At 42.7% G+C, this 24,186-nt stretch overlaps 1 protein-coding gene across 1 annotated transcript in view; it reads left to right on the plus strand.

Annotated features, from left to right (window-relative positions):
- The window catches only part of LRMP (lymphoid-restricted membrane protein), a 39,460-nt gene that overhangs the window by 11,505 nt on the left and 3,769 nt on the right, over nucleotides 1–24,186 (plus strand). The window contains exons 10-22 of the mRNA XM_009077043.1: nucleotides 1,861–1,974; nucleotides 2,247–2,348; nucleotides 5,338–5,501; nucleotides 7,319–7,433; nucleotides 7,873–8,035; nucleotides 18,460–18,576; nucleotides 20,605–20,666; nucleotides 20,772–20,844; nucleotides 21,628–21,682; nucleotides 21,769–21,796; nucleotides 22,362–22,502; nucleotides 22,916–23,050; nucleotides 23,751–23,898. Coding sequence (XP_009075291.1) covers nucleotides 1,861–1,974; nucleotides 2,247–2,348; nucleotides 5,338–5,501; nucleotides 7,319–7,433; nucleotides 7,873–8,035; nucleotides 18,460–18,576; nucleotides 20,605–20,666; nucleotides 20,772–20,844; nucleotides 21,628–21,682; nucleotides 21,769–21,796; nucleotides 22,362–22,502; nucleotides 22,916–23,050; nucleotides 23,751–23,898 — 1,417 coding nt within the window. The remainder of the gene's footprint in view (nucleotides 1–1,860; nucleotides 1,975–2,246; nucleotides 2,349–5,337; nucleotides 5,502–7,318; nucleotides 7,434–7,872; nucleotides 8,036–18,459; nucleotides 18,577–20,604; nucleotides 20,667–20,771; nucleotides 20,845–21,627; nucleotides 21,683–21,768; nucleotides 21,797–22,361; nucleotides 22,503–22,915; nucleotides 23,051–23,750; nucleotides 23,899–24,186) is intronic.

The raw sequence follows: 24,186 nt of genomic DNA on the forward strand, positions 1-24,186 counted from the left end.
AAGGTTGTAGAGTGTTAATCTAATTTATTCTTTAGAAACTCTGATAAGCATCTGTCTAAGTATCTGTCCCCTTGCTCCTCAGCACATACAATGGAGACTGATCTTTAGAAGTCTTGTCCAGCTCTTTTGTTCTGAGGTCTTTGGCTAGTGACTGCAAGGACAGGAGACATCTTTGAGTCTGGCACAGGCTGACAGAACCTCAGAACTGCAGCTGAGCCTGTTGATTTGGAGTTTTGTCCCCCATGTCCTCTGCAGAACACCCAGCAGGTGGTTTGGTGACCTGAGTGCTCTGTTTTTGATCAGACTCACTTCACATAACACTGAAAGTTTGGTCTCTAATTTGCTGTTCTCACGGCTTTCCATAACTCCTGATCCAGCTGGATCCAATCCTTGTCTCAGACTTGGTCAATGGTTTGTGTCTAAAGGATTATACAGGTGTAATTGAACCTTAATATGAGTTAACCCCATAGGATTAAGGATGGCAAACCAAATCTATTTAAATAAATAAAATAAATAAATTCTTTACATTGATAATAATAATTAGGTTAAAATACTTTAATCAGAATTGTTTACCACGATTATAACTACTTGTAAAGTGCAGTAGTTATTAAATAATTTCAAAACTAGTAGAGTAATTAGTAAATAGTGGCTGATGTTACCCACATTGATGACCATGGGTAAATCTCTTTTGCTAAACTTCAAGGAGTAACTGTGAGGGCATCCCCACTCCAGGGAGGAATCTCTACACCCACTGCTTGAAGGGGTGTGTTAGAAGTCCCTGACTTCAAAAAGTGGACTGGGTTTTTATCATATAAAGTGATTGCCTGTCAGATAATTCCAGCCCAGCTGTGTCAGCTCAGCAGCTTTAGATAAGCTATCAGTATTATCACTTGTTGGTTCCTTTGCCAGGAACTTTGCCACATTCTCACCAGTGCTAGTTTCTGTCAGGAAACATTGTTCTCCACATCCTTAGTATTTTTAACTTTAACTTTGGGATTGATGAGCCAGGTTGGCTTCAGCATTCTTCAACACCAAAAGCAGAGTGATCCCCCTCCTTCTCCATCCACCACTGATAACTTTTGCAAGTAGAGTGTTGTTGGAGCTGTTTTAGTCCTGCTTAGGCAGAGCAACCTGCTGCAATTATGGCTTTTATCATTTTCATCTGAGCTATTCTGGTCCCATTTTCCTAAAGACACTCCATGGAGCCCCATCCTTCCTTGCAGCGCTGCCTTCCCTTCAGTTGCAAGCTGTGCAGCACAGCTGAATGCAAATACATGCTATTGTGGGATTTGTCTTGCAAGACTTCACCATGCAGCTGCTTATTTTTGTATGTGGTGCATTTGCAAGGAGTTAGCACTTGTGAAATCAACAGAAAATGGACTAAAACTCCAGGCCCGAAAGAAGAGGTATGCTTGGCTAAGCAGCTCTGCTTCAAAAGTTAAGGTATTGTGTCTCATTGCAGCTCCCACAACCACAGTGAGTCACTGTGTTTATCTCTCTAATGCTGCAATGAGACACCAAATCACCTGTAAAGCAAGTAAGGGCTCTGCTTATTCATCACTTGGTAAAGCCTCTTCTGAATAAAGATAAATAATTATTGACTTCCTCTTGCCTACACCTGACATGAATATTTACACTGGATCACTCAGCAGCTTGGCTGGTTTGTGGTTTGTTTTGTTTTCTTTAAATCCCCATGACATGATGGTTTTGAAAAGCTTTTACAAGCTTCAAGTTTCAGTAGCTCTGACCTTCTGGCAAACACAGTGCAGGGATACTTCAGGAAAGTCTAAATGTCACTGATGCTGGTTTGTAATAAGGAGATGTCAAAATAAACTAGCTGGCCCTTCCTTCTCTTCCAAGATGACCAAGACTGAATGGACATCCCTGGATGAAACACTGGACCGTGAAGTGCTGCTTTTACTTCAGGGGCCTGAATATGCAGGAGAAAAATTTAAGACTATCATGCAAAACCTGGTCAGTGGCAGAAATTATTTGAATAAGGATGTGGTCTTCTTTTAATTAGGAATTCTACAAGCACTGATTAATCAGTTTGTTTGCTTCTTTTGGAAAAAATAAGGATAGTTTTTTTGGGAGTGGAGGACATTAACAATATCACTTGGCACCTAGTCCAATATTGTAACTCAACCTGGGCAGCAGTGTTAGACTGGCAGCAAAAATGCCAGGGTTTGGGGGGGGTTTGGTTTGGGGTTTTTATAGCTGTTTTGGGTTTGTTTTTTTTTCTCCAGCAAGAGGAGGCCTCTGAAGCAGAGAAGCTTGTCATGACTTCATTACAATGGGTGAAAGAGCTTGATGAGAACATACAACAGGCTTGGGAAAGTAAACTTATGGTAAGTAACTGTTTCTCTGAAAATATTTAGTGGAATAGTGGGGCTGTGCAAAAGCTTAAGGTGGTATCTTACTGCTGTAAGCTGTGTATGTTAATTACTTGAGATCATAGCAATCTGTTTGCAAGTCAGAAATGGCTGTATGGAGAGAAATATCTTCTGTTACTTTTCAAGGAGGAAAGGGATGATTGCTTTTCACTATGATCTTCCTGACTTATGTGCAAGAGCTCCCTTTGTTAAAACTATGCTTGAAGGAAAAGGTAGATGAAACAAATCAATTTGAAGAGGAAAAGGGGGTCAGATGACAATGCTACATCGTGTGAGAAATGAGGATTTTGTGCCCTCTGCATGTTGCTGTGTGCCTTGAACCCATTTCCCCTCTATTTCTGACTATGGTACTGGATGGTCTCACCATCAAGATGAGGAGGGACATGGCTTTATAACCAAATTTCCAAATCAAAACCTTTGTAAGGTTTACTATGTTTTGAAAGGCAAAGAATTCTGCTTCTGCTGGACCTACTGCACAGGAAGTTTCCACAAAAATGTGTTTTACAATTTAGTCTTGCATAATGTGTTTATGCTATTCCTCATGCCTCTTGTGAGGCTTGCAAGTAAAGACTTCTGCTCAAGGTAACTGGCAAAAATGTCTTCCCCATGTGATAGCAGGAGCCTGTGGACACAGCTAAACTCTCTTGTTCCCTCCTCCCCTCCCCTGTAACAGCAGTTTCTGGACTCTTCATCTTACTCTCCCTATTGCTAATCTATTGTAAGGAACACTGCTACAGAGAACTCCACCAAACTGCATATTAATGCTCTCTTTCAGCTCCTTAATGGGTGAACAAATCCACAGTTCTTCTCACTTGGGTAATAGTAAGTGGCACTATGGTATGTGCTGCTTGAAGTTGTTAGTTCTTTAAGCAGAAAACAACCTTTCTTTTCCCTTAATGCTGAAAAATGTTGTAGCTGGTCCTCTTCAATTGTTGGAGCAATCGTTGGGATCCATCCACTCCTGGAGTCAGTTTTTAAATTTTTTTTCTGTTTTAGGTAATTCCTGAAAGCTTCCCCTTAGAGAAGGTGGAAGCATCTTGGTCTGCTCCCTTGTGTGACTTTAGGTAGACCCTGTGAAGCTGCAGGCTTTTGAATTGCTGTAGCTTTTTGATCTTGACAAAGAACTTCCTCCTTCAAAGCTGTCACAGCTGAAAAATGCTTGTGAAGTTACATTCACATTGGGATCATATTCCTGTTAAATATGTGAAGTTAAAAACTTTTGGTGTGGGGGTTGGAGTTGATCATGGCAAATGAATCCTTTTCTGACTCCTAGAGAAAGATGTTTGGAAACTAAACTAACTGAGGATCAAGGAAGAACACAATTCATTAAAAATGAAAGGCCCCATGAGGATGGGAAATGATTTCATGCCAAACATACTGGAAGAAGTTTTTTTAGTGTGAGGGTGGTGAGACACTGGCACAGGTTGCCCAGGAGGGTTGTGGATGCCCCAACCTTGGCAGTGTTCAAAGCCAGGTTGGATAAACCCTTGAGCAACCTGGTCTGGTGGGAGGTGTCCCTGCCCAGGGCAGGGGGTTGGGACTAGGTGATCTTTTGAAGATCCATTTGAAGGTCCATTCCAACCCCTTAACATTCTGTGATTGTCTTCACCTACCTAGAACAAGCCAGATATGTGGGAAATTTGGTATATGGAGCTGAACAACAGTAGAACAAAAAAAGAGAGATTCAAAGTAGCTTCTTCTAGCCTTAAAAAAGGCTTTTGTAGACAAATAAATTAAATTGTGGACCATACACTATCACTTGAAGCCTAAACACTTCCCCACTATTTCCTGTGAAATATATGATGGACATGCTTTCTGAGGCTTAGTATTTTCAAATCTATTTTAAGGGCTATTATATGTTAGGTAAATTTTAAGTGTGTTTATGTTTTTGTGCATATATACATATATTTGAGTATATATAGATTGTGACAGCAAAATCTTTCACCCTTCCCCTACTGGAAGATAAGGCTGGCACATGTGCCCTGATAAGGGTGTGACACTTATGGGTCAAGCCCATGTTATTTCCAAGAATAACAGCTGACTGCCTTGGCTGAGAAACTGCTCATCAGGATGTGGCATTTGTGCATGGTCACATCCCATGTCATCCTAGTAAACCTATCGGCCAAAACTGCTCAGGCTCTTTTTTTCTTTTCTTTTTCTATCTTTGTACTTGATGTTTGGTTGGTTGTTTTTGTTTTTGCTTGAAGCTCATGAACAAGATCAGACTCTAACTTGCAAGTAGACGATGTGGTCCATATTTGTAGGATTGATGTGTTCCCTTTCGAACTGGTGTAAATCCCAGAAATATGAACCTCATTCTCTGCTGACCTCTGCTTGACTCTCATTAAGAATTCTTTAAAAGCTAAGGGCACTATTTCACGTGTTCAGTTGAGCAAGGTCATAGAAAGAAGAATCCAGTGCTCTTTCCTCATACTTTATACTGTAAGTCACTCCTCAGAGAAACAGCGAGCGCAGTGTTCCATACTGCTTCAATTTTACCCTTTCCCTGTTTTTCTTCCTACAAACCAGGGGTAAAACTGAAAGCCTTTGCCACAAGGGTCATCCCTGCAGCAGATCACGTATGACAAACTGGAACGTGGATTTATTTGGTCTTGGGTATTTTATTTATTATGTGAACTCAAATTTAGTGCCAGTGGACTTAGCTGTACTTTGAGGAGAAGGTTACAGAAGTCTAAATTATCAGTTTTAGGGCTTCCTGCAAGATGGTCATTATTAAAACTTTCTCTTATGAAATATGTTTTTTGTTGCTGTGCCTGGGCACCTTGTGGTGGAGTATCTTTATTCCTGATAGCATTAGATGATGGTAGATGATGATATTAAATGGAGCAGGGAAATCAATCCTCATGTAAATTAAGGCTCTGGTTTACTCTCTGGCTCTGCTCCTCCTCTAACCACATGGCAACTTGGTTTCAAAATTCCACAGGTTCTCAAGAAAGAACTAGGAGAAAAAACACTTCTTTGGATCCAGAAACTTCAGCTCTTGGAGAAATGCAAAGACTCCCTAGATAAGGATTTTGTTCGAATGGCAGGAAACCTGAGGAGAACCAAGACAGAACAAATTCACCTGAAGAAAGAGCTCTCTGCTAGGTACCCCTTCAAAGCCTGTGTGTCTTTTGGGAGAGGCTTTGGGGTTGGCTATATTGGGTTGGTTGCTTAGCTGTTTACTGGGGTGGGTTGGGTTGAGTTCTTATGTCTTTTGGAACCAAGTTTGCTGAGTTCTGAAGCTTTTTTTTTTTCACAGAAGAAATTATCTTCTGTTGTGGAGGGTGGATTTGGTGTTAGCATAACGTTTACACCCTGTGGGAGTTATAAGGGTTGTGTATGAACTGACATATGATCTTGGAGATATCTTTGAAAACACCAAGGAGACAACAGAGTGAAGTTAAAGCAATAGGGCACTGTCTGTGTAGCAGGTGCAACCATTAAACAAACTGTTGGTTTTGTGTGAAGCAGAAGAGCTGTAAAATATGTGCCTGCAGGTATTATTGCTTTAGGATACAACTGTTATTCCCAGACAATGTGATGTCTCAGATTCCCAGGGGTATAGCTTCAGCAAGTTATCTAATGAAGTGTAAAAATGGAACTTTAGATTCTAGTTTATTGGCACATGGTTCCTCCTATGAGTTTTGATATTACAAATAGAATCACAGAATGGTTTGGCTTGGAAGGGACCTTAAAGATCATCTAGGTCCAAGCCCCTGTTGCAGACAGGGACACCTTACACTAGACCAGGTTGCTCAGAGGTCTATCCAACCTGGCTCTGAACACTGCCAGGGATGAGGCAGCCACAGCCTCCCTGGGCAACCTGTGCCAGTGCCTCACCACCCTCACAGGAGAGAGTTCTTTCCTGGTATTCAATCCAAGTCTACTCTCTGTCAGTTTGAGCAGCAAAAGACAGGAGCTGCAAACCTCTGTCTGCCCTCTCCTTTCCTCAGATGTTCAGGAAAGTACCTAGTCAACTCAGGTTTTGACTGAAGATTAAGCTGAATTTGCTGTCTGTGTGGAACACAGGTCTATGCATAGTGTCAGCCTTCTGCTGTCCTGTGCTAAATGTAAATTTTTGACTGCATGCCTTTAGCTGGGTTTGGGGTGTGAGCAGCTCCCTAGGGTTTGGCAGCCCCAAGAGCTGATGCAGAGCAGTTGTACTGCACTTTTGCCTGACTTGCCTTCCAGTGAGCATTGTTAATGCAGAACTCCTACATGCTCTCCTTTCACTTGGAAAAGAGCTCATAAAAATATTGATGGCTTGGTTTCTTAAAGCTGCCTTTGTATCAAAATTGTTTGTGGTGGTAGCAGCCGAAAAAAAACCCCAAAGAAAGTGAAGATGAGAGAAGAAATGGGCATAGGGTTTCTGCAGTGGAAAAGAAGGGTTTCCTTGAAAGCCATCCCCTTTAGCACTGGTTCTGATGGCATCTGCTTGCTGTCAAACTCTGAAACACTAGGAAATTAATCCCATGAAGTTGTATATCTGCAGTAATAGCTCTGGGGTATCTTTTCCTAGAATGATTGTATCCTATTGCTGTTACTTCTGAACTGTGAGAAAACACATTCTTTTGATTGAATTGCAAAAGTTTGTCCCACTAAACTCTTGCTCTTTGAGAGTTCTCTAGGCATTCCACAAGCTTCTGCTGTGGTACTCAGCCATGTGGGACTGCTTCAGCTGGAGAGAAACCAGGGGAAACCTCCATTCCCTTCCTAATTCAGGAGCTGCTATAATAAAACCAAGGTCCCTGTGTTGAATTGTGCTTAGCAAGGGTTTGAGTCCCTGGTAGAGGATTCTGGGGAAGCTGCAGTATGTCACAGCTGACTGTTGATGCATGTCTCTCAGCCTCCACGTGTCACCCCTGGGCATGGCCACTCTGAAATGTCAGTAACGGGTTGTGGTTTGTGCTCTTGCCCCGCAGGCAACAGAAGATGGAAGCTGTCAAACAGTTACAAGAAGAAACTGCTGGCCAGGCAGAAGCCCTTGGTTTAGAGCTGCAAAAAACTATGAGGCAGCTTGAGGATGCTAGCAGACATGTAAGGGGCAGCCCAGTTCCTTCTCTGTGGGGAAACAAGCAAATGTAGAAGGCTGTGTACAATGCATGGCTGCACTGGGGAAAGGAAATCGTGTGTTCAGAATGGTGTGCCTCACTGCAAAACTGGAACCAGCAGAGGAAGTAAAATTTGAGGGGGTGGTGACAACAGTTTGCTGATGAAAGAGGCAGCATTGCATATTTGTGGTGGCTTAAAAAAAAAAAAAAAAGGAGAAAAAAGCGCCCAAAAATAGCTTCCATACACAGTCCACCCCAACGTAAAAATGCAGAAGTTCAGAGGGAGCTTTATCACTTCCTGAGAAAGAACAGATGCAGTTTGGTTTCATTTGCATGAACTGTAGATGCTCCTTGTGTTAGCTAGGCTGCTTTATTTTTGTTTTATTCCTTCCTTTTTTTTCCCCTAAATATTGTTTTGTGCTCAGGCAGAAGATCAAGTTGAAGCATTTCACTCTGCTTGTGAGGAAAACGCATCCTTGAAGTGCAAGTTGGAGGAAGCCATTTCGGAGCAGGAAAAGCTCAAGGATGTGAATGCAGCTCTAACAACCACTTGCCAGTTGCTTCAGGAAAAAGTGGAACAGCAGAAAAGTGAGTAACTCCTGGCAGTGTGCCAGCATTCACTCTCGCGTGGACAAGTGTTTTAGCTACAGCAAGGGAGGGCAGGACTGATCTGCAGGTCATCCAGTGAAATGTTTGTGGAGCTTTTTTTTTCTTTCTTTCTTTTCTACTTTTCCTTCTCCTTTAAGAGATCTGCAACCATGGCTCTGGGCTGAGAAGCAGGTGGGGTCCCAATGAGTGGGTGTTGGGCTTGACCAAATCTTTAGAACTTCCTAACAAGACCTGCAGTCCCAGGAGGAAGGATCAATAACTCCATGGGTGGCACAGGTACTCCTTTACTGAAGGTGCTGTTTCCACACCTGAACAGCCCACCTTATTCCTAACAAGGTCACCTTTCTGAAGCTTCCCTGTACCAAACAGATCTGATTTTTGTGCATTTTGTTTGCTGCTTGTATTTGCTCTGTGTTAAATAACTGCATGGCATTAGACTGCTCTCCTTGTTGGAAGGCAATCATGTCCCTGCATTGTACACATACAACTTCTACCACAGAGCCATGGAAACTTCATACTACCTCTTAGTCATTTCCTAACACCACTACCTCAAAAGCTTGGGCAACTAAATGATGCAGTGGTTTGATTCCAGCACTTTTTTTTCCTTCCAGACTCTGGAGTCTGATCATTTCCTTATAGAAAAGGAATTTGGCTGACTTAAGCCCACCGAACCTTTGGCCTCAGACATGCATTTCCCAGGGCAACGTGATTGATGCTCTACATGTACATGTGCACTCTAAACAAGTTTATGTGAAACCACAGTTTGTCTTGTAGGAAAATCTACATAGGACCCTATGGCTCAGCTCTGAGGCACAACTGTTATGCACTGATATGGCAGGAACAGCTCCAGACTGTGCTTACCACTTCTGATCAGTACTTTGGCACTGTTCATGTGTGTGTGCTCATGTTGCTTTCATGCTTACTGCTTCCTTCAGACTGTGGAGCTGCTTTTTTTCTCTTAGCAAGAAGCATAACAATGGAAATAATGTGTCATTTTCCAGCTCTGAACAGACAAAGTTCTTCTGCAAAGTGAGCTAGAGTAAGTGAAGAGAGAACCCCAGACATGTGGACTAGTGCCATTGTGACTCTAAAAAATAAAAAAAGAAAAATTAAAAACCCAAACAAAAGCCCCCAAAGAGATCCCCCCCAGAAAACATCACCATGAAAATGGCTGAGACTTTGGCTTTAAATGACTCCAGTTAGTTTGCAGAAATCTTCCTGTAAGAAAAACTGACAGATGTGTAGAGAAGTTGGAAAGTGTTAAGAACAGGGCTGACAAGCAAGGCTGGCCCTGGGGAGGGCAATGGTTTATGTTGGTTCAGACAGGTCTAGTGCCCCTTCTGACTGAAGGTCTGGGTAGTGGCCTCTTCCCCACCTACTCACTTCCCTACTTCTTCCCACTTGCATGGCAAGAGGTGAGAAATTAGGGACAAAAATTGGCTAAGGAAGCTGCTACTCAACCTTTGTCAGCCTGGCACAGCTCCTATGAAAGATATGATTGCGTTATATCAAGGTAGAAATCACCAGAGACAGGTCCTGGCATAACCAAACTTGAACAAAAAAGGCTTCTAAGTATAACATAAAGCCTATTAACTGGACAACTTCAGAGTTTGTTTCCACTGTGGCATCATGACATTAATGATGTTGGGAAGCATTGCCTCCTCTTTATAGCAGGGGGAAATGTAACCACGGAAGAAAGTGACCTGTGTTTTCTCGTTTGCTGTGAAAAGCTGCTAGAGGCATAACTAGACTAATGCAAATTACAATGGGTTCTGATAGGCAGCAGTTAAAGATGCTTAAACATCTCACTACATGTTATTCAGTCGTAAGGAACCCTGTTAGACTTGTAAATGTCTCTTCATAGCAACTGCTAATGTGCTGAGATGGGAACTGCTTCAAAGGCGACTCTGTGAATTGCTGTGTCAGGTATGATGGTTGGTGGGAGAAGGACAGGTAGGCTTGCACGGGAGGTGCTCTGGTGGAAGGACATCCACAGCTAAAATGAGCTGCCAGTAATCTGGCAGCATTGGGTTTCTTCTTTTCCAACACATACACAACTGTGGAGGCAGTAAACTGTATTTACTGTTATTTCCTTTCAGCCTTCTAGGAAAACTGGGCTAGAACTTAGAGGTGTGGTGTTGGTCTTCACTGCACGATTGTTGGTGACCATACCAAACAGGGCTGAGGGAAGCTTTCCCTGATGTGCTGGTGTGATTTGTGTCCCACAATCAGCCTTCTCTTCTGCAGACACACTTGAAAACAGATGTTTAAGATCTTGTCATGTAAGATTTTTTTGGCATCCAGACACTGGAATAGGTAGTGAAACAGTGATTAGCTTTGTGGTCCTCTGTGGTAAAATGCTAGAAATTATGTAACTCTGAAGTGTTTTGCTTTGAATAAAATTACTTGTTTCAACTTTGGAAGGGGGTGGAGGGGGAGACATTGTGGAAAGGCTTTTTTCCCAACTGGATCTAGTAAGGAATGCTATAGCTCAGGGTCTGAACAGTCTGGATTTAACACAGAATAACAATTTAAAAAGAAAACAGAAGATCCTGAAACGTCTCCTAGGCTGTACCAGGGGCATCAGAGGAGCAGAATCCAAACTGTGGGCCAGCTGCGTGTGAATAAAACTCTTGTTTGTGCATGAAGGTCTGCAGAACTAAAGGCTGAAAGTAGCAAGGGAAAATGAGTTTTGCAGTTTTGTAACTGATACCTGTAAATAGTTGAGTTTAAAAGGTGAAATTGCATTTTGTTCAGAATCAGCAGCAGTGTTCCTTCTCCTTTTTTACCTTTTGTGGATTTTTTTTTTTCTGCCTCCGCTCTGCCTTACTCTATTTCTCTGTTGCAACAGTGTTGTGCAGACTTAGAATCTGACTATGATCTGCTGCCCACATCAGCTGAACCCATAAAAGGGAAGGTAAGTGCACTTGCTATGACCATGAGCCTGTTAATATGTGACACTGTTTATTCTTGGGGGGTTTTATGACCTGAAGACAACAAATAACTTTCCTTGTGAGAAACCCTGCCAAGTTAAATGTTTAGTAAAGATAACTTGCTACATGTTTATGTATACATGCATGCACTTGTTCACACACATGCAAAAGGATATTCCAAACCTTATTGCAAAGTCAGTTTCCTATTGCTTCTGAGCAGTGACACAAGATAAACTGCATTTTGAGAAGGATCAGAGGCTGAAGATGGTGCTGCATCTTTCAATTTCTTTTCCAATTTTCATCACTTAAACAGCATTAGGTCAAATGCAGCTGTACCTGTAGCTCTGAAGTTTTCTCTAGCCATCTTCAGATGACAGACACTTCTTAACTCTAAGCAGCAAGGACATGGTGTGACTTTAGGGGCAGGAGGTGGTGGGGCACTGCTCTGTCTCCATGCAGCCAAGCTGGAGCTGCCCTGCTGCCTGTGTAGCAGCTCTGGATGCTGGATGAATGTTCCTCTTACCAGCCAAGCCAACCAGACAGGTTGAGATAGTTCTGGTTTGGGGTTTTTTCCCTTCTTTTTTCCCCCTTTCACAGGGTTTGGGTGGCTTCTTTGATTCTCCTGTTCAGGTCTCCTTGCCTGGTTTTGTAGTAGTCTAGTTCCAGACCTAGCTTGAACTAACACATTGTTTGCAAGTGTAAAGTTAAGTGATTCTACCTCCTTCTGTACCTGCTCTGCCCATTAAAGATGCAACTCTTCTGCTTTTCTGGACAAAGAAGCAACAGATGATGTATCTGTGTAACTGTTAGTAGTACATTATGCAGATTCGTGTGTGTGTGGGGAGTTGGTGGCATTAATGTATTCAGTGTGGTTGAACAGCAGCACTTCTTATTTTTCATTTAGCAGCTCCGTTGCTCTGAACAGCCACAGGGCCAAGGACACACCCTGTATGCTGAACTTCCCTGGGCGCTGCCTTCGGATCTTTCCTACTGGCATAATTCCCTTCTGCTAGGTAAGACCTGGTGGTGGTGGTCACTTTTCTGTCTCTGTCCTGAAATACAGGAAGTGTTGATGGAACACCCTCAATAGTGCTAAACATGCTGGTAGTATGGAAAATTTATTGTGGCATTTAACCTATTTCTGCATGTAATCCAGGAGGCTGAAACATATTTATAATGCTTGCAATAAAAGGCCTGAAAAGGTGCTGTGTGTCAGCTTAACATGAGTGCCCAAAAGCTTAAGGAACTATTGGTATAAATCGTACATCTAAGTATATTCCTGACAAGATGCTTGCCAGTCTAGATCAAGAGGGCTTGAGTTTTGTTCTTCCCATTCCCTCTGACTAGCAGACACTGAGAAAGCAAGTGATGTCCTGATACTTTGCCACTGAGCTGAGGTCAGTTCTGGTTGAAAAATTTGAACAGGTAACATAGCTACTGAGAATGAAATCATAGAATCACAGAATGTTATGGGGTTGGAATGGACCTTACAGAACATCTAGTTCCAACCCCCTGCCATGGGCAGGGGCACCTTCCACTAGACCAGGTTGCTCGGAGCCATATCCACACTGGCATTGAACTTTTCAAGGGATGGGGCATCCACAACATTTCTGTGCCAGGGCCTCACCACCCTCACACAATTTCTTCCGTATAATTAGCCTAAACTTCCCCTCTTTCAGTTTGAAAGCCATTCCCCCTTGTCCTACAACTACCGTTCCTCATGAAGTGTCCCTCTCTGCCTTCCCTGTAGACCCCTTCAGATTCTGGCAGGTTGCTATGAGGTCTCCACACAACCTTCTCTCCTCCAGGCTGAACAGCCCCAACTTTCTCAGCAAATTCTGTTTGATTTCTCCTGCATCTTTAAGGTGTTTTTACTTCCCTGCCACTCCCAAGCCTTATGAGTATTAAAAGCAACCACTGACATATCCAATGCAGGGTTGCAGAACTGCAGAGTGCACTTGGGATTTCACAGGCAAAGTGTTTATTCCAGCAGTAAACTGGTATGACACAGGCTTTTCTCACCCAAACTGTAAAATGCTTAAATGTAATTGTAGGCCATGCAGGGGGGGAGATGGAACAAGATCTTGCTTTACTGCACATGCTCCTTATAAGAGCACTCTGCTGCTCTGAAAGAGCTCTTTCAGTGGGTCAGCTTAGAGTGTCCTTGCAACTTCCCATAATGCCACACTCCAGCAAATAAGGTAGGTGTTCTTGGCTTGCAGTAATTAAGTGCAAGGATGGCTGCACAATCAGAGCATAAGAAGACATAGCTTCAAGCTGTGCCATGGGAGGTTCAGGCTGGATATCAGGAGGTATTTCTTCACAGAAGGGGTTGTTAAACATTAGGAATGGACTGCCCAAGGGAGGTGGTGAAGTTGTCATCCCTGAGGGTGTTCAAGAAATTACTGGATGGGGCACTTAGTTCCATGGGCTAGTTGACAAGGTGTTGATCAGTCAAAGGTTGGACTCGATGACCTTGGAGCTCTTTTCCAACCTACATGATTCTGTGAGTGTTGATATAGAAAAGATCACCTATTTCCCAGCCTTCTCTGCCACACAAAACAATATGCTACAACAAAGGAGTCCTGCATGGCAGTTTCTATAACCTGAATGATAGAAACTCCCCATCTACAATGTTGAGGCCGCATAACATAACCCTTTCGTTCCAAGACAGAAGTTGCCTTATTATAAATGTTTATTTGGTTGGTCTACTTCTTGCTTGTCTTAGTCAAAAATTGACATTTAACTAAATCCAGCTTTACTAATGGCCACCTCTCTTCATGCTTGTCTCTTTTAACAGATGCTCTGACCTTGGAAACCTTGTGCCTGAACGACTCTCCTGCACACAGCTGGGATAGGCCTTGCAGACAGAAATCTGACAGCAGCACTTTTGCAAGGTGTGTTCTGTGTCCACATCAGATGGGACATCAGTGGGGTGCACGTAACACAGTAGGATAACCTCTTTAGGGTGAAGGGAGGAAGAGTCCACAACAGGATCTAGCAGATTCCAGGGGAAATTTGTGCCCCCAGTATATGCTGATTTCAACAGCACAGCATCTCTTACAGGAAACTGGACTCTTGGTGGTCAGATAATGGTGTTAGAGGGCAACACTTCTATTCACAAATATAATATTAAAACTCTTTACTGGAACTGTTGACAATCAGCCAAATACAATGATGGTGTTTCCATTTCATGCTGGAGGACTGAGACATGATTTAGGCATTCTTGTTCATTTTCCATATTTAACTCACAATTGATGCTCCCATTAGGCATCAAAATCCTATTGGCTTTGAGGAGTTGTTTTTTTGCAGAGTTTAGAGCAAGAATTCTAAGGTTTTTGCTTATCAAGCTGCCTCCTTAGATCTTTAAAATAGAGATTGAACTGCTTGAGATTATGAAAGCAAGCTATTGCAGTGAATATTTTAAACGATAAGATGCTCCTGAAGATGCAGAGGTAGGCAGCCTGCAGCAAGAGGCTCAGCAGCTCCTGAAGCTTTTGCCACTGGTTTTCTGTAGAACTGTGCAGTGTGGAGGAGGTTGGGAAAAGGACTGGTGGTGGTTCTTGCTGCTCGGGGGAGGAGGGATTGATGTTAGTGATGAATTTCTTTCTCTGAGAGACCAGCTGACTGAGTGTACAGATAGCAGTGACTTCAGTTGTTATGTGCTTAAGGAAAATGGGCAATATATCTCACTGTTGTTTGGGCAATATGCAAATGAAGTGTGTGTTGCCAGGTGGAAAATATGCTCTGCTGGTGACTACACTGATGCAGACCTTCCTGTTTCCATTACAATGATGGACTCTTCACTTACTGAGGTGAGTGCTGTCTCTGATGCCCGAGATGTGATTTTTGAATGGGTTCAAGCATTTAGTGCCTTGCTCAGATCCATGTCTGGATCGATCTGCTATAAATCAGCACTGCTCCAAGGTGGATGGAGCTGCCATCAGGCAGCAGGGGGCTGTGTGAGGTAGTCCCTTCTGTTTGGACACACTTCTGGAATACTGTGGTTACAGATCTAGATGTCTTGATGTTCCTGTGCAACTGGGTCATGCTTTTAGCTGAGGAGTGTTTTAAATGTGGTGTGAAGGCTTGAGACAGTGTTGTTTTTGCAGTAATACTCTGTTCTGCCAGGGAAGTCTGAGTGCTTTCGCTCTTTTTATCCACCTGCAAGAAGCCACAGGATGCTTCAGTTGTGAATCCTGCCTTGCTTTGCACTTTCTCCCACGGCCACCATGTAACAGCTGAAAAATGCCATCTTTGCTGTGTGAAAGCTTTCCTTCAGCTGATGTACTCAGCTGTGCCTTCACTGTTGTCATGAATCCTGCATCTACAGCTTGAGCTGTCAGTCAGTTTTCTCATGGCAACAGCAAGACAAGCTGCAGCTCAGCACACCTAGTTGTGTTCTTGTTGCACAATACTCACTACAGAAATTACCTCAGCCCTGCCAAGCAGGATTTCTAGTGAGCTTTACAAACTCCAGGATTGGTGGCGATGATGGAAGAATACTGGTCAGTGGTTTCTGTGAACCTGGAAATAACCTGTGGGAGACTAAAGCAACCTCAGAGTTGACCCTGGCTGGTGTGTGGTAGCTCTGAGTGCAGCAGTGGTCTGGTTGGAGTGTCAAATTAGGGCAGAAAGTGCAGGGAGGGTATGAAGTACGAGTGGTGGGGACTACCTGTGGTTTCAACACACTGCTCACTTGGGATAGAGCAGGTGAGAAACTCCCAGTTTGTGCTGCTACTGTTTAAATGACCTTAAAGAGGATAATCTCAAGAATTCTTGCTTAATCCAATCCTTTTGGAAAGTCACAGCCTTGCAAAGTTGTTTGAAACACCTGTGCTCATTGCTCTGGAGCTTTCTGTAATTCCAGCTGGGCACAGAAATGTTGTTTTCTGGTTTTTTATATAAACTTTCCATGTGAATATTCTAGGGGTGGGGGAAAACAAAAATGTTTAATCTTCCCACAGAGAAAAGGCAAAGGGACTGAATCCAGTGTCTGTTCTAAAAAGTGGCATGCAGCTAAATTTCAATATCCTTGTTTGGTAGGAAGAGTCTCACTAGTTTTCTTTGGAGTTTTATTAGACTGTGGGTGCAGCTGTGTTTGGGCAGACTGAGCCCTTCAGCATGCAATGAAAAATTATTTTTGTCAAAGCATTGTCAGTGTTGGGGTTTAGGGGCTATTTAATAAAGGAGTCAAGTGAAGTTTGGGCTTTTCACAGTGGTTTTGATTTATAAATGTGGAAGTCGTATCACAGTCTAGAAATCAGATGACAGGCCCTTTCCAAAGGTTACTGCTTGTTTGGGAGAAGCTGTGCAAGATTATGGCCAGAATTTGTGTGCTGTGATAGACAATCCTTGGATCGTTATGCTAATTTAAGATATGGAGGGGGGGAAATCTTTGACACAATCCTTTTGCTAGGAAGAAGAAACATTCTCTAATGCCCTATGCAAACAGATTTGATTAGGAAATTTAAAATGTGGAGTTCCCTTTTTGGTTTTTCCTCTGTAAGTGTAATCCATGGGAGTTCACAATCCTAATAGTGAATATGGGACTTTTAAGACTAAATTGAGGATTTTCTGTCATTGTAGACAGAGAACACTGATCGTGTGATTAGCTGGGGAGGGAGAGCATGTCAAATAACAAATTGCTTTAGTCAGTTCCAGGTAACACATGGAGTTTTCTGTTTGAGTGCTGTGTCAGTTTTAAAAGCCCTTTAACTTTCTCTCATTTTCTTTCCAACATGTTATTCTTCTCCACCTTCTCCTTCCCCAGCACTCCTGTAGACCTAACAAAGCCTGAACAAGGCAAATGTGGTTCTCTACTTCCTTGAGCTTAATAGAGAATTCAAATTGTAATAAAAATAGCCTGAATTTGCATTAGAGGAAGCATCTGGCCTGGGGTAAGGGCAGCACAGCTCTGATGGGTGAGGGAGAGGGGAGGAGGGAAAAGGCCCTTGCTGATACCAGGAGCAGTCAGTTGCTCTCAGATGTGATGAGGGGCTTTGGACACCTCCTGTTCTACTTTGCTGGGTGTCTTGGGTCCTCTGAGGGTGTCTGAGGGAGGAGGGAAAATTCCAGAACACAGGTAATCACTCGCTGATGTGTTCTTTTTCTGCTGCTTCCTCACACATGCTTAAGTAGTGCTCTTGGACACGTGGATATGTAGGGAGCTCCTAGCCTCGTTCCTTCTCTGCTTGGAGAGAAGTTTTGGGTTGTGGGGGCTTTTTTATATTCAGCAGTGCATGCAGTTCCATAACAAATGATTTACCAACTTCACCCTTTAAACCTCCATTTCACCCTGTATTTTCATCCATAGAGACCAGGCTAATAATTGAATAAGCAAGCTGGAGCCATCCAGGATGAAATGAGGAAGAGAGATAGTACCCATATGGTACCTCCCCTGACACATTAAATGACTGAAGAGGACATTGGTTTTGTCTGTGATGTGATAAGACCTGGGTCCAGAACCACAGTGGCAGCTAAAGGAACACAAGCAAAGCTGTGTCACAGCCTTTAACTGCTTTGTTCCTCTCTGTTGTTTGCATGCCAAGGAGACCTGAGGCTCTCTGAAGTGCCTGGGGATTTGTTATATATCCTAGTAAAAACTGGGGTCATTCAAAGACAGACACTAAAATGTACAACACAACATGCAACTTCTGTGTTCTGAATCATCTGCTTGGTCAAGTTGTTACTATTAATGCTTTTATTTATCTAAATGAGTCTGATGGCTATAGCCAAGTGAATCTCTGCACCTCACCTGTAGAGTTTGAGGTCAAAACCTTGAAAATTGATTTATCTTGATGCACAGCATTAAGATAAACAGTGATGCTGCAACATGTATGTTGGCCATTTGAACATGTGTGTTAGGGGCAAGCCATGACATCAGGAACCAAAACACACCTCTAAGTATGATATTCCCAAGATAAGACTACTGCAAACATGTAGTGATCACTCCTAATGATGATAACATGCTAAGCTACACTCTGGGTGGCTTTAGACTGAGCAGGTGTATCTGTGTGCACTTACCATCTAGTTCTTCACTGCTGAAATAATTAAGGCACAGTGTGGAAATTATTGAACTTTGACATACAAACTTTTGACCAGCATGGCAACCCTGTCCCTGATACCAACTCTTCTCTCTTTCCATGAAGGTTGACTGTGCGGAGCCAACACTAGCAGCCAGTCTCATCCCACCCAGGTCAGGTCTTGTGAAAGATTTAAAAGCCTTCATCAATATTGTATAATGTGGATGAGTATCTGAAAGAGTTTTGTTTTGGCAGTGATCACTTAACTTCAGCCCAAGAAGTTCTTACATCCTCTGAGGAAAGCACAGAACCAGTAAGAGGTAAGTCCTTACTTTGGGGCACAGAGGAGTGAACATTTGGCACTGAGTCTTAGAAATAGATGTGTTTAAGTCTGATTTTTTACTGAGCAAGTAAGAGCTGTGTCTTCTGCTATCTGGTATTGCAGCCTGCCTTGATATGGAGCAAAAATCACCCAAGGGCTCATGTGAGGAAGAGGAAGATGTGCCAACTTCCGTAGCAACGGAGAAAAACAGTGACAAGGATCTGGTTGGGTCTGTATCAGGTACAGTAACCACTGCAGAGCTCTGGCAGGAGCACCCAGGGAGGAAATGATTTACTCATCTTTGAAGTAAGGAAGCTGAGTAAAAATAATAAGTAGTGAATTTCTATTTTGGTCAATATTTTTCACCTGTAAATGCTCTCAGCCCTCCCTGACACTGAGTAGGTATAAGGCTTTACCTACTCACAGGAGTGCAGTAGCCTATGTGAGAAGTAAACATGAGAACTCAGTGAAATCTTGATGCTTGCTCAGCTGGCAAGACATTGAGTGGGTACAAACCCCAGGCAATTCTGGGAGTAGAGAGAATATTTTCATAGTTCTGAAAGTTTAATGGTGCTTCTAGGATAAATAACACTCTCCATCCTTCAAAACTGTTGCTCAGTGCACAGGTTGTTGGGATGGGTCAAGAGGAGAGATGAGGATAGAGGACTTTGTGCATGGCTCTATCTTTTGCTATAGCCATAAACACCCAGAAGGATTATTCTTACCACATCTGATGGTCCTTCTTCCACTTAAGAACTATAAAAGCAAACTAGAACTGAAGTGCGTGTACATGGTGTATTTGAGCTCACTTCATAAATCTGGTCTGAATAAGCAGCACAGTGCACCTGTACATGCTTGTTTGTAACCATTTCTTAATCTTTACTTAAATATAAGAGCATTTTTTTCTTTCTTTCCTCAGTACTATCTTCCTGAAACCTAACTCAGTCCCCTCACTTAACCAGTTTTCTTTCTACTCATTTGCCTCTACTGTTAATTTTCATATGTGGTCCAGGTGCTTTTGGCAACGAGGAAATATATGCAGAACATATCAGAAGTCCCAATAGCTTTAAAGTCTGATAATTCAGCTGCCTGTTCCGTATTTCTGAAAAGAAAGAGTTTCTAGTGTTAGAATGATAAATCTCCCCTTCTGGATTTGCTAGTACCATACAATGCCTTCTAAAGGGGCTGGGAATTCTGGCCAGCTCTGTAGGGCTGCTGCAAAAAGTGGCAGGAACCAAAGGGAGTGCTGAGCAGAGGTGGCTGCTCATGTGAAGGATGGAGAGAGAAAGGACTTCCAACATAAAGTTGGGGTTTTCATTGCTTTTGCTTTTCCTTTGTTTTTCACTGTGCCATTTCTTTGGCTTGCATCTGTGTAGGTGTGTGTGACAACATAAACATGAAAGAACAAAAAGCTCTAGGAGGTGGTAAAGGTATAAATAGCTGTCAGAGTTACTGCCACACAAGAAACTGAGACTCTAAGACTTTCTTTACTTTCTTAAATGCTTTTGGTTTCAAATCTCTACAATGACTGTCTTCCTGAAGAAACTTTTTGCCTGCTTTAAAGCTTATCTAAATTGTGGCACTTGAAAGTTTGTGTTGCATTTGAACTGTCAGCAGTTTCTGAATTTACCAGTTCATCACCACTCAACCTACGGGGGGGAAAAAAAAGAGTTATGTGCTGGCTGTGTCAGCAACTCTGCTATCAACTCTTTTGGGTGCAAAGGACAGCACAAGTGGCAGAAAATGTTGAGAGCTTATGAACACCTGAAATGCCACAACTGTATGCAAACAAGGATTTTATTACTTGGTTGTGCTCAAGCTCCTCAATAACAGCAGCTGAACTAGCATCTACACTTCATCTGATATTCCATAACACGAAGGAAGAGAATTACTTGACCTGTTAATTTATGCATGGGGCTTTATGTATTTCTGTAATAATAATAATAATCAAATTCTTGTATCCAGGGGAATATTACTGTAACTCTTGCAACTCCAGCTACAGCAAGTGCAACCAGGAGTAATATTCTCAACTGTAGACATATATAACACTTCTTACTGGGATTTTTACCAAGCCAAACATAATTCTTATCATACTTCTTCCTGTATATCTTTCTGGTGTTCTTTGCTGCTGCTTCCCCTTGATGACCTTTCCTGGCATTTGCTGTGGTTTCTTTTAGCCCCGTTGACCCATGGCTAGTACAGTGGGTGCTGGAAGCTTGGTGAGTGTTTTTAATAATTACATGTGGTTTTGGGAATATTTCTCCCCAGGTGAAAATCAGATCAAGAATGAATCCTCCCCTGTGATGGACAGTGTTTCAAAGCAAGACCCGGTAAGAGACCTGGTGACTACTTTGGCTGAGCAGTGACAAGGGAGGGGACAGGCCCCTCCAGGGGTGTAGTTGGCTGCTCCCTTGCTATAACTACTCTGTCTTTAGGAGGTTGAACAGGAAAAGAAAATTAACGAAGAGCAGAGTGAGGAGGCTCCAGCTGTGGTTCCTGTTAGGAAAGGTAAGAGCTTTTTGCTGAACATGTTACTCACTGGAGCACAAGTCTCTGTCACCTGGCCCAAGAGCTGTGTAGAGAGGTACAGAGAGCTTTTGCCCCACACCAAATATTACGAGGAGGTTTTGTTTTAAGGTGTAGTAGTTGCAGTTAAAGTTCATAATGGCTTAGCAATGGGGAGAAGGAAAGTGGTGTCATACAAAATCAGCTTTTCTGATTTCCATGGATACTGATCTAACCAGCTCCATGTTCCTCTAGACAGTAGGGAAAAATTCTTAGGTGCTATAAATGAGTTGGGACATTCAAAACACTTTTGGCATGTCTGGTCTCCCCAAAGACTTGTACAGCAGCAGTTCTGTGCTAGCCAGAGCTTGGGGTAATTTGATACAGAGAAGCAGGATGATGTTTCTACTTAACTGTCACCTCATCTTTTGCCTTTGGAGCTCACTGAGAGCTGGTGATGTAGTAAGTCATGTAACATCCTGAACCTTTGGGCTGGGAGTGTAATCTAAGCCTTGTAATTAATAATTTCTGTGTTAATTAGATGCCACTCAAACAGCTAACTTTTGGGGCTTTGTACAAGAGACAGTGCTGTGGTGTCTCACTGATGCTCTAACCCTGTTGTACTCTGAGGCTCACAGGTTGTTTTTACTGGCAAAAGCTTAACTAACACTGGAAATCTTTAACAGTGGCTTCTATTGAAGCTTAAAAACCTTTCACGGGTTGATTTTGGGAGGCTGTTTTTTCATTTTTGTCTGAGAACTTATTTTGTTTTTTTCCTCTTGTCAGGGAGTTCACCCACTGCAGGTGGCATTAAAGGAGATAAAGCAAAGTCAAATGAGCCGTAAGTATTTTGACTCTCAATGATCACCTGCAGGTATGAATTTAAAGCTGCAACCTGTTACATGATTGCTTCTTCTTATCCTACAGTGACTCCCCTAATGAGAAGGAGGTGGAGGTAAGTCTGGACTGCTTGTATCCCTAAGTATCTCAGACAACAAAGACCTTGTAGATAGGCCCTAATTAGTATTTTGTTCTACATAAAAGAATGATGCTGAGTAGCTTAAACTGGATGTATTTCCATATGTTAGCTTATAAAAATCTGTCTTTCCAAGCCTAATGGACATTTTGGAAGGGATGGGATTGGAAAAGGTGGATATCTGTAAAACTGAACAAAAGACTTATTGTTACTGTAACATTTGTTTGCAAGCTTGAAGGACCAGAGCTGTGACCTGTTCCCAGGCAGAATGTGCTGATTTAAGACAGTTTTGTCAAAAGACCCAGATGGCACACACTGTGTGCTGCCAGGATGCCACCTCTTCTGGCTGCAGGATATTCCCACCACCACTACAGATGGGAAGATTGGCTTTGGGGAACTGGGACACATTGACTTTGTCTTCTGCATCTCTTCTATTGCTTTCTTCTTGGGGTATAGTCCCAAATGCCATGTCAGTGTCCAAATCTATTAAAAATCTTCTGCGTCACTTGGATTATTCTGAAGTCTTTTTCCTCTCCCACAACAGGCTGAATTTCTGAGGTTGTCTTTAGGTTTTAAATGTGACTTGTTTACCTTGGACAAGAGAGTGAGGCTCGAAGAAAGGTCTCGAGATTTGGCTGAAGAAAACTTGAAAAAGGAGATCATGAATGCTGTAAAGATGTTAGAGGTTAGTATTGGCCAAGGCTGGTAGGGTGGAAGGGATGAACAATTGTAAAAGTGTCTCACTTAATTCAGCTCTTGCAAGTGTGTGATACATTATAAGCAAATCCGAATGAAGTTTTGAAAGTGATGCAGTTGAGATATGGGAGACTGAGGGGCAACCTTCATCTGAGTACATTGTGTGTACTCAGGGAAATTTTCCTACTCACCCAACATTTGACCTGAGCCCCTGTCTTTAGCTGATTTTTATGCTGAAGTCTCTGCCTGCTGGAGGTCTGTATCCAAGTTAAACTGAGGATGTTGGATGCTGAGCTTCTGGCTGTGTGGGCCCAAACACAACTCCTTAGTGTCATCAACTGGGTTCACTCTTCATTCTCTCCTAATAATTGTCACTGGTTTTCTTACCAATGTGCCTCTTAGGCTTTAGTTCCTTTGTGTGAAGAAGACAACCAAGCACAGGAGATCATTAAGAAGCTGCAGAAAAGCTTGCAGTTCCTTAGCCAGTATGCAGCCCGAGTTGCCAGCAGAGCAGAGATGTTGGGAGCTATTAATCAGGTAACTCTTTCCGTGTAGAAGTACTTTGTGCAAAGTTAAAAGATGTAAACCTCTGTCTGCTTGCTGGGCTTCTGGTTCCAGAACTAGATTTGAGAATCTTGTGTATGTAATGTAGACTGAGATAAGTCTTGGCTATTTATTTCTTCTCAGATCACTGTGTGTGTTGCTATCAGGAATCCCAGGCACTGAGAGCAGCTATGTTGCACTAGCATTGTGCAAAACCCCACAACAGTAGTTGTAGTAGTAGTCTTGATGCTCTAATGATGATTCTGTGTCTTATGGAAAGGGCAGCTGGTAAGATAAATGTATGGAAAATTACAAAGACCTGCTGAAATGTGAGGTGTCATTGTGTGTAATGCCACATGAAAATGTGACTTGGCAATACTAGTGAATGCGTGGTGGCAGCTGAGAGTGTAGATCAGAGAGAAAGATGAGGAGGAGTTGTAGGGGCTTTGAAAATTGAAGACTTGTTTATTTTAGGATAAGAATAATCACTGGAGAAATGAAACCTGTGTAACTTGGGCATGTTTCACTACAACATGGGTTGTAGCAAATCTTTGAGAGGGTGGACAAAACTTGGAGGATGTTGCATCATGGTGGTACAAGATGAGAGCAGATGCTTAAGAGGGAAATGTCAAAACATGATGTGGTTCCTCAGAGTTGCTTCTTCTTCCTACTGCTGTTGCCCTCTCTGTGTTAGGAGAGCAGGGTCAGCAAGGCCGTGGAAGTAATGATTCAACATGTGGAAAATCTGAAGCGCATGTATGCCAAAGAACATGCAGAACTCGAGGAGCTGAAACAGGTCCTGCTCCAGAATGAGAGATCTTTTAGTTCCCTTGGAGACAGAGGTAACTAGGAAAAGCCACTTTGTCTTTCTTCTTCCTAGCACCTGCCAGATAGATCCTTGTAGGTGAAACACAGTCATATAATCCCTCCCTCTCTGGCAGTGTTCAGGGCCAGGTTGGATAAAGCCTTGAGCAGCCTGGTCTGGTGGGAGCTGTTCCTGGCCAGGGCAGGGGGGGTTGGGGATAAATGATGTCTAAGGTCCATTCCAACCCCTTAACGCAGTATGATAGTTGCATGATCTTAGGTAGAGGGATTATATGATTGCTGTACTTCCTTTTCTAGAAATGGGG

The sequence above is a fragment of the Acanthisitta chloris genome, unplaced genomic scaffold, assembly GCF_000695815.1.
Source record: "Acanthisitta chloris isolate BGI_N310 unplaced genomic scaffold, ASM69581v1 scaffold12596, whole genome shotgun sequence".
NCBI classification, from domain to species: domain Eukaryota; kingdom Metazoa; phylum Chordata; class Aves; order Passeriformes; family Acanthisittidae; genus Acanthisitta; species Acanthisitta chloris.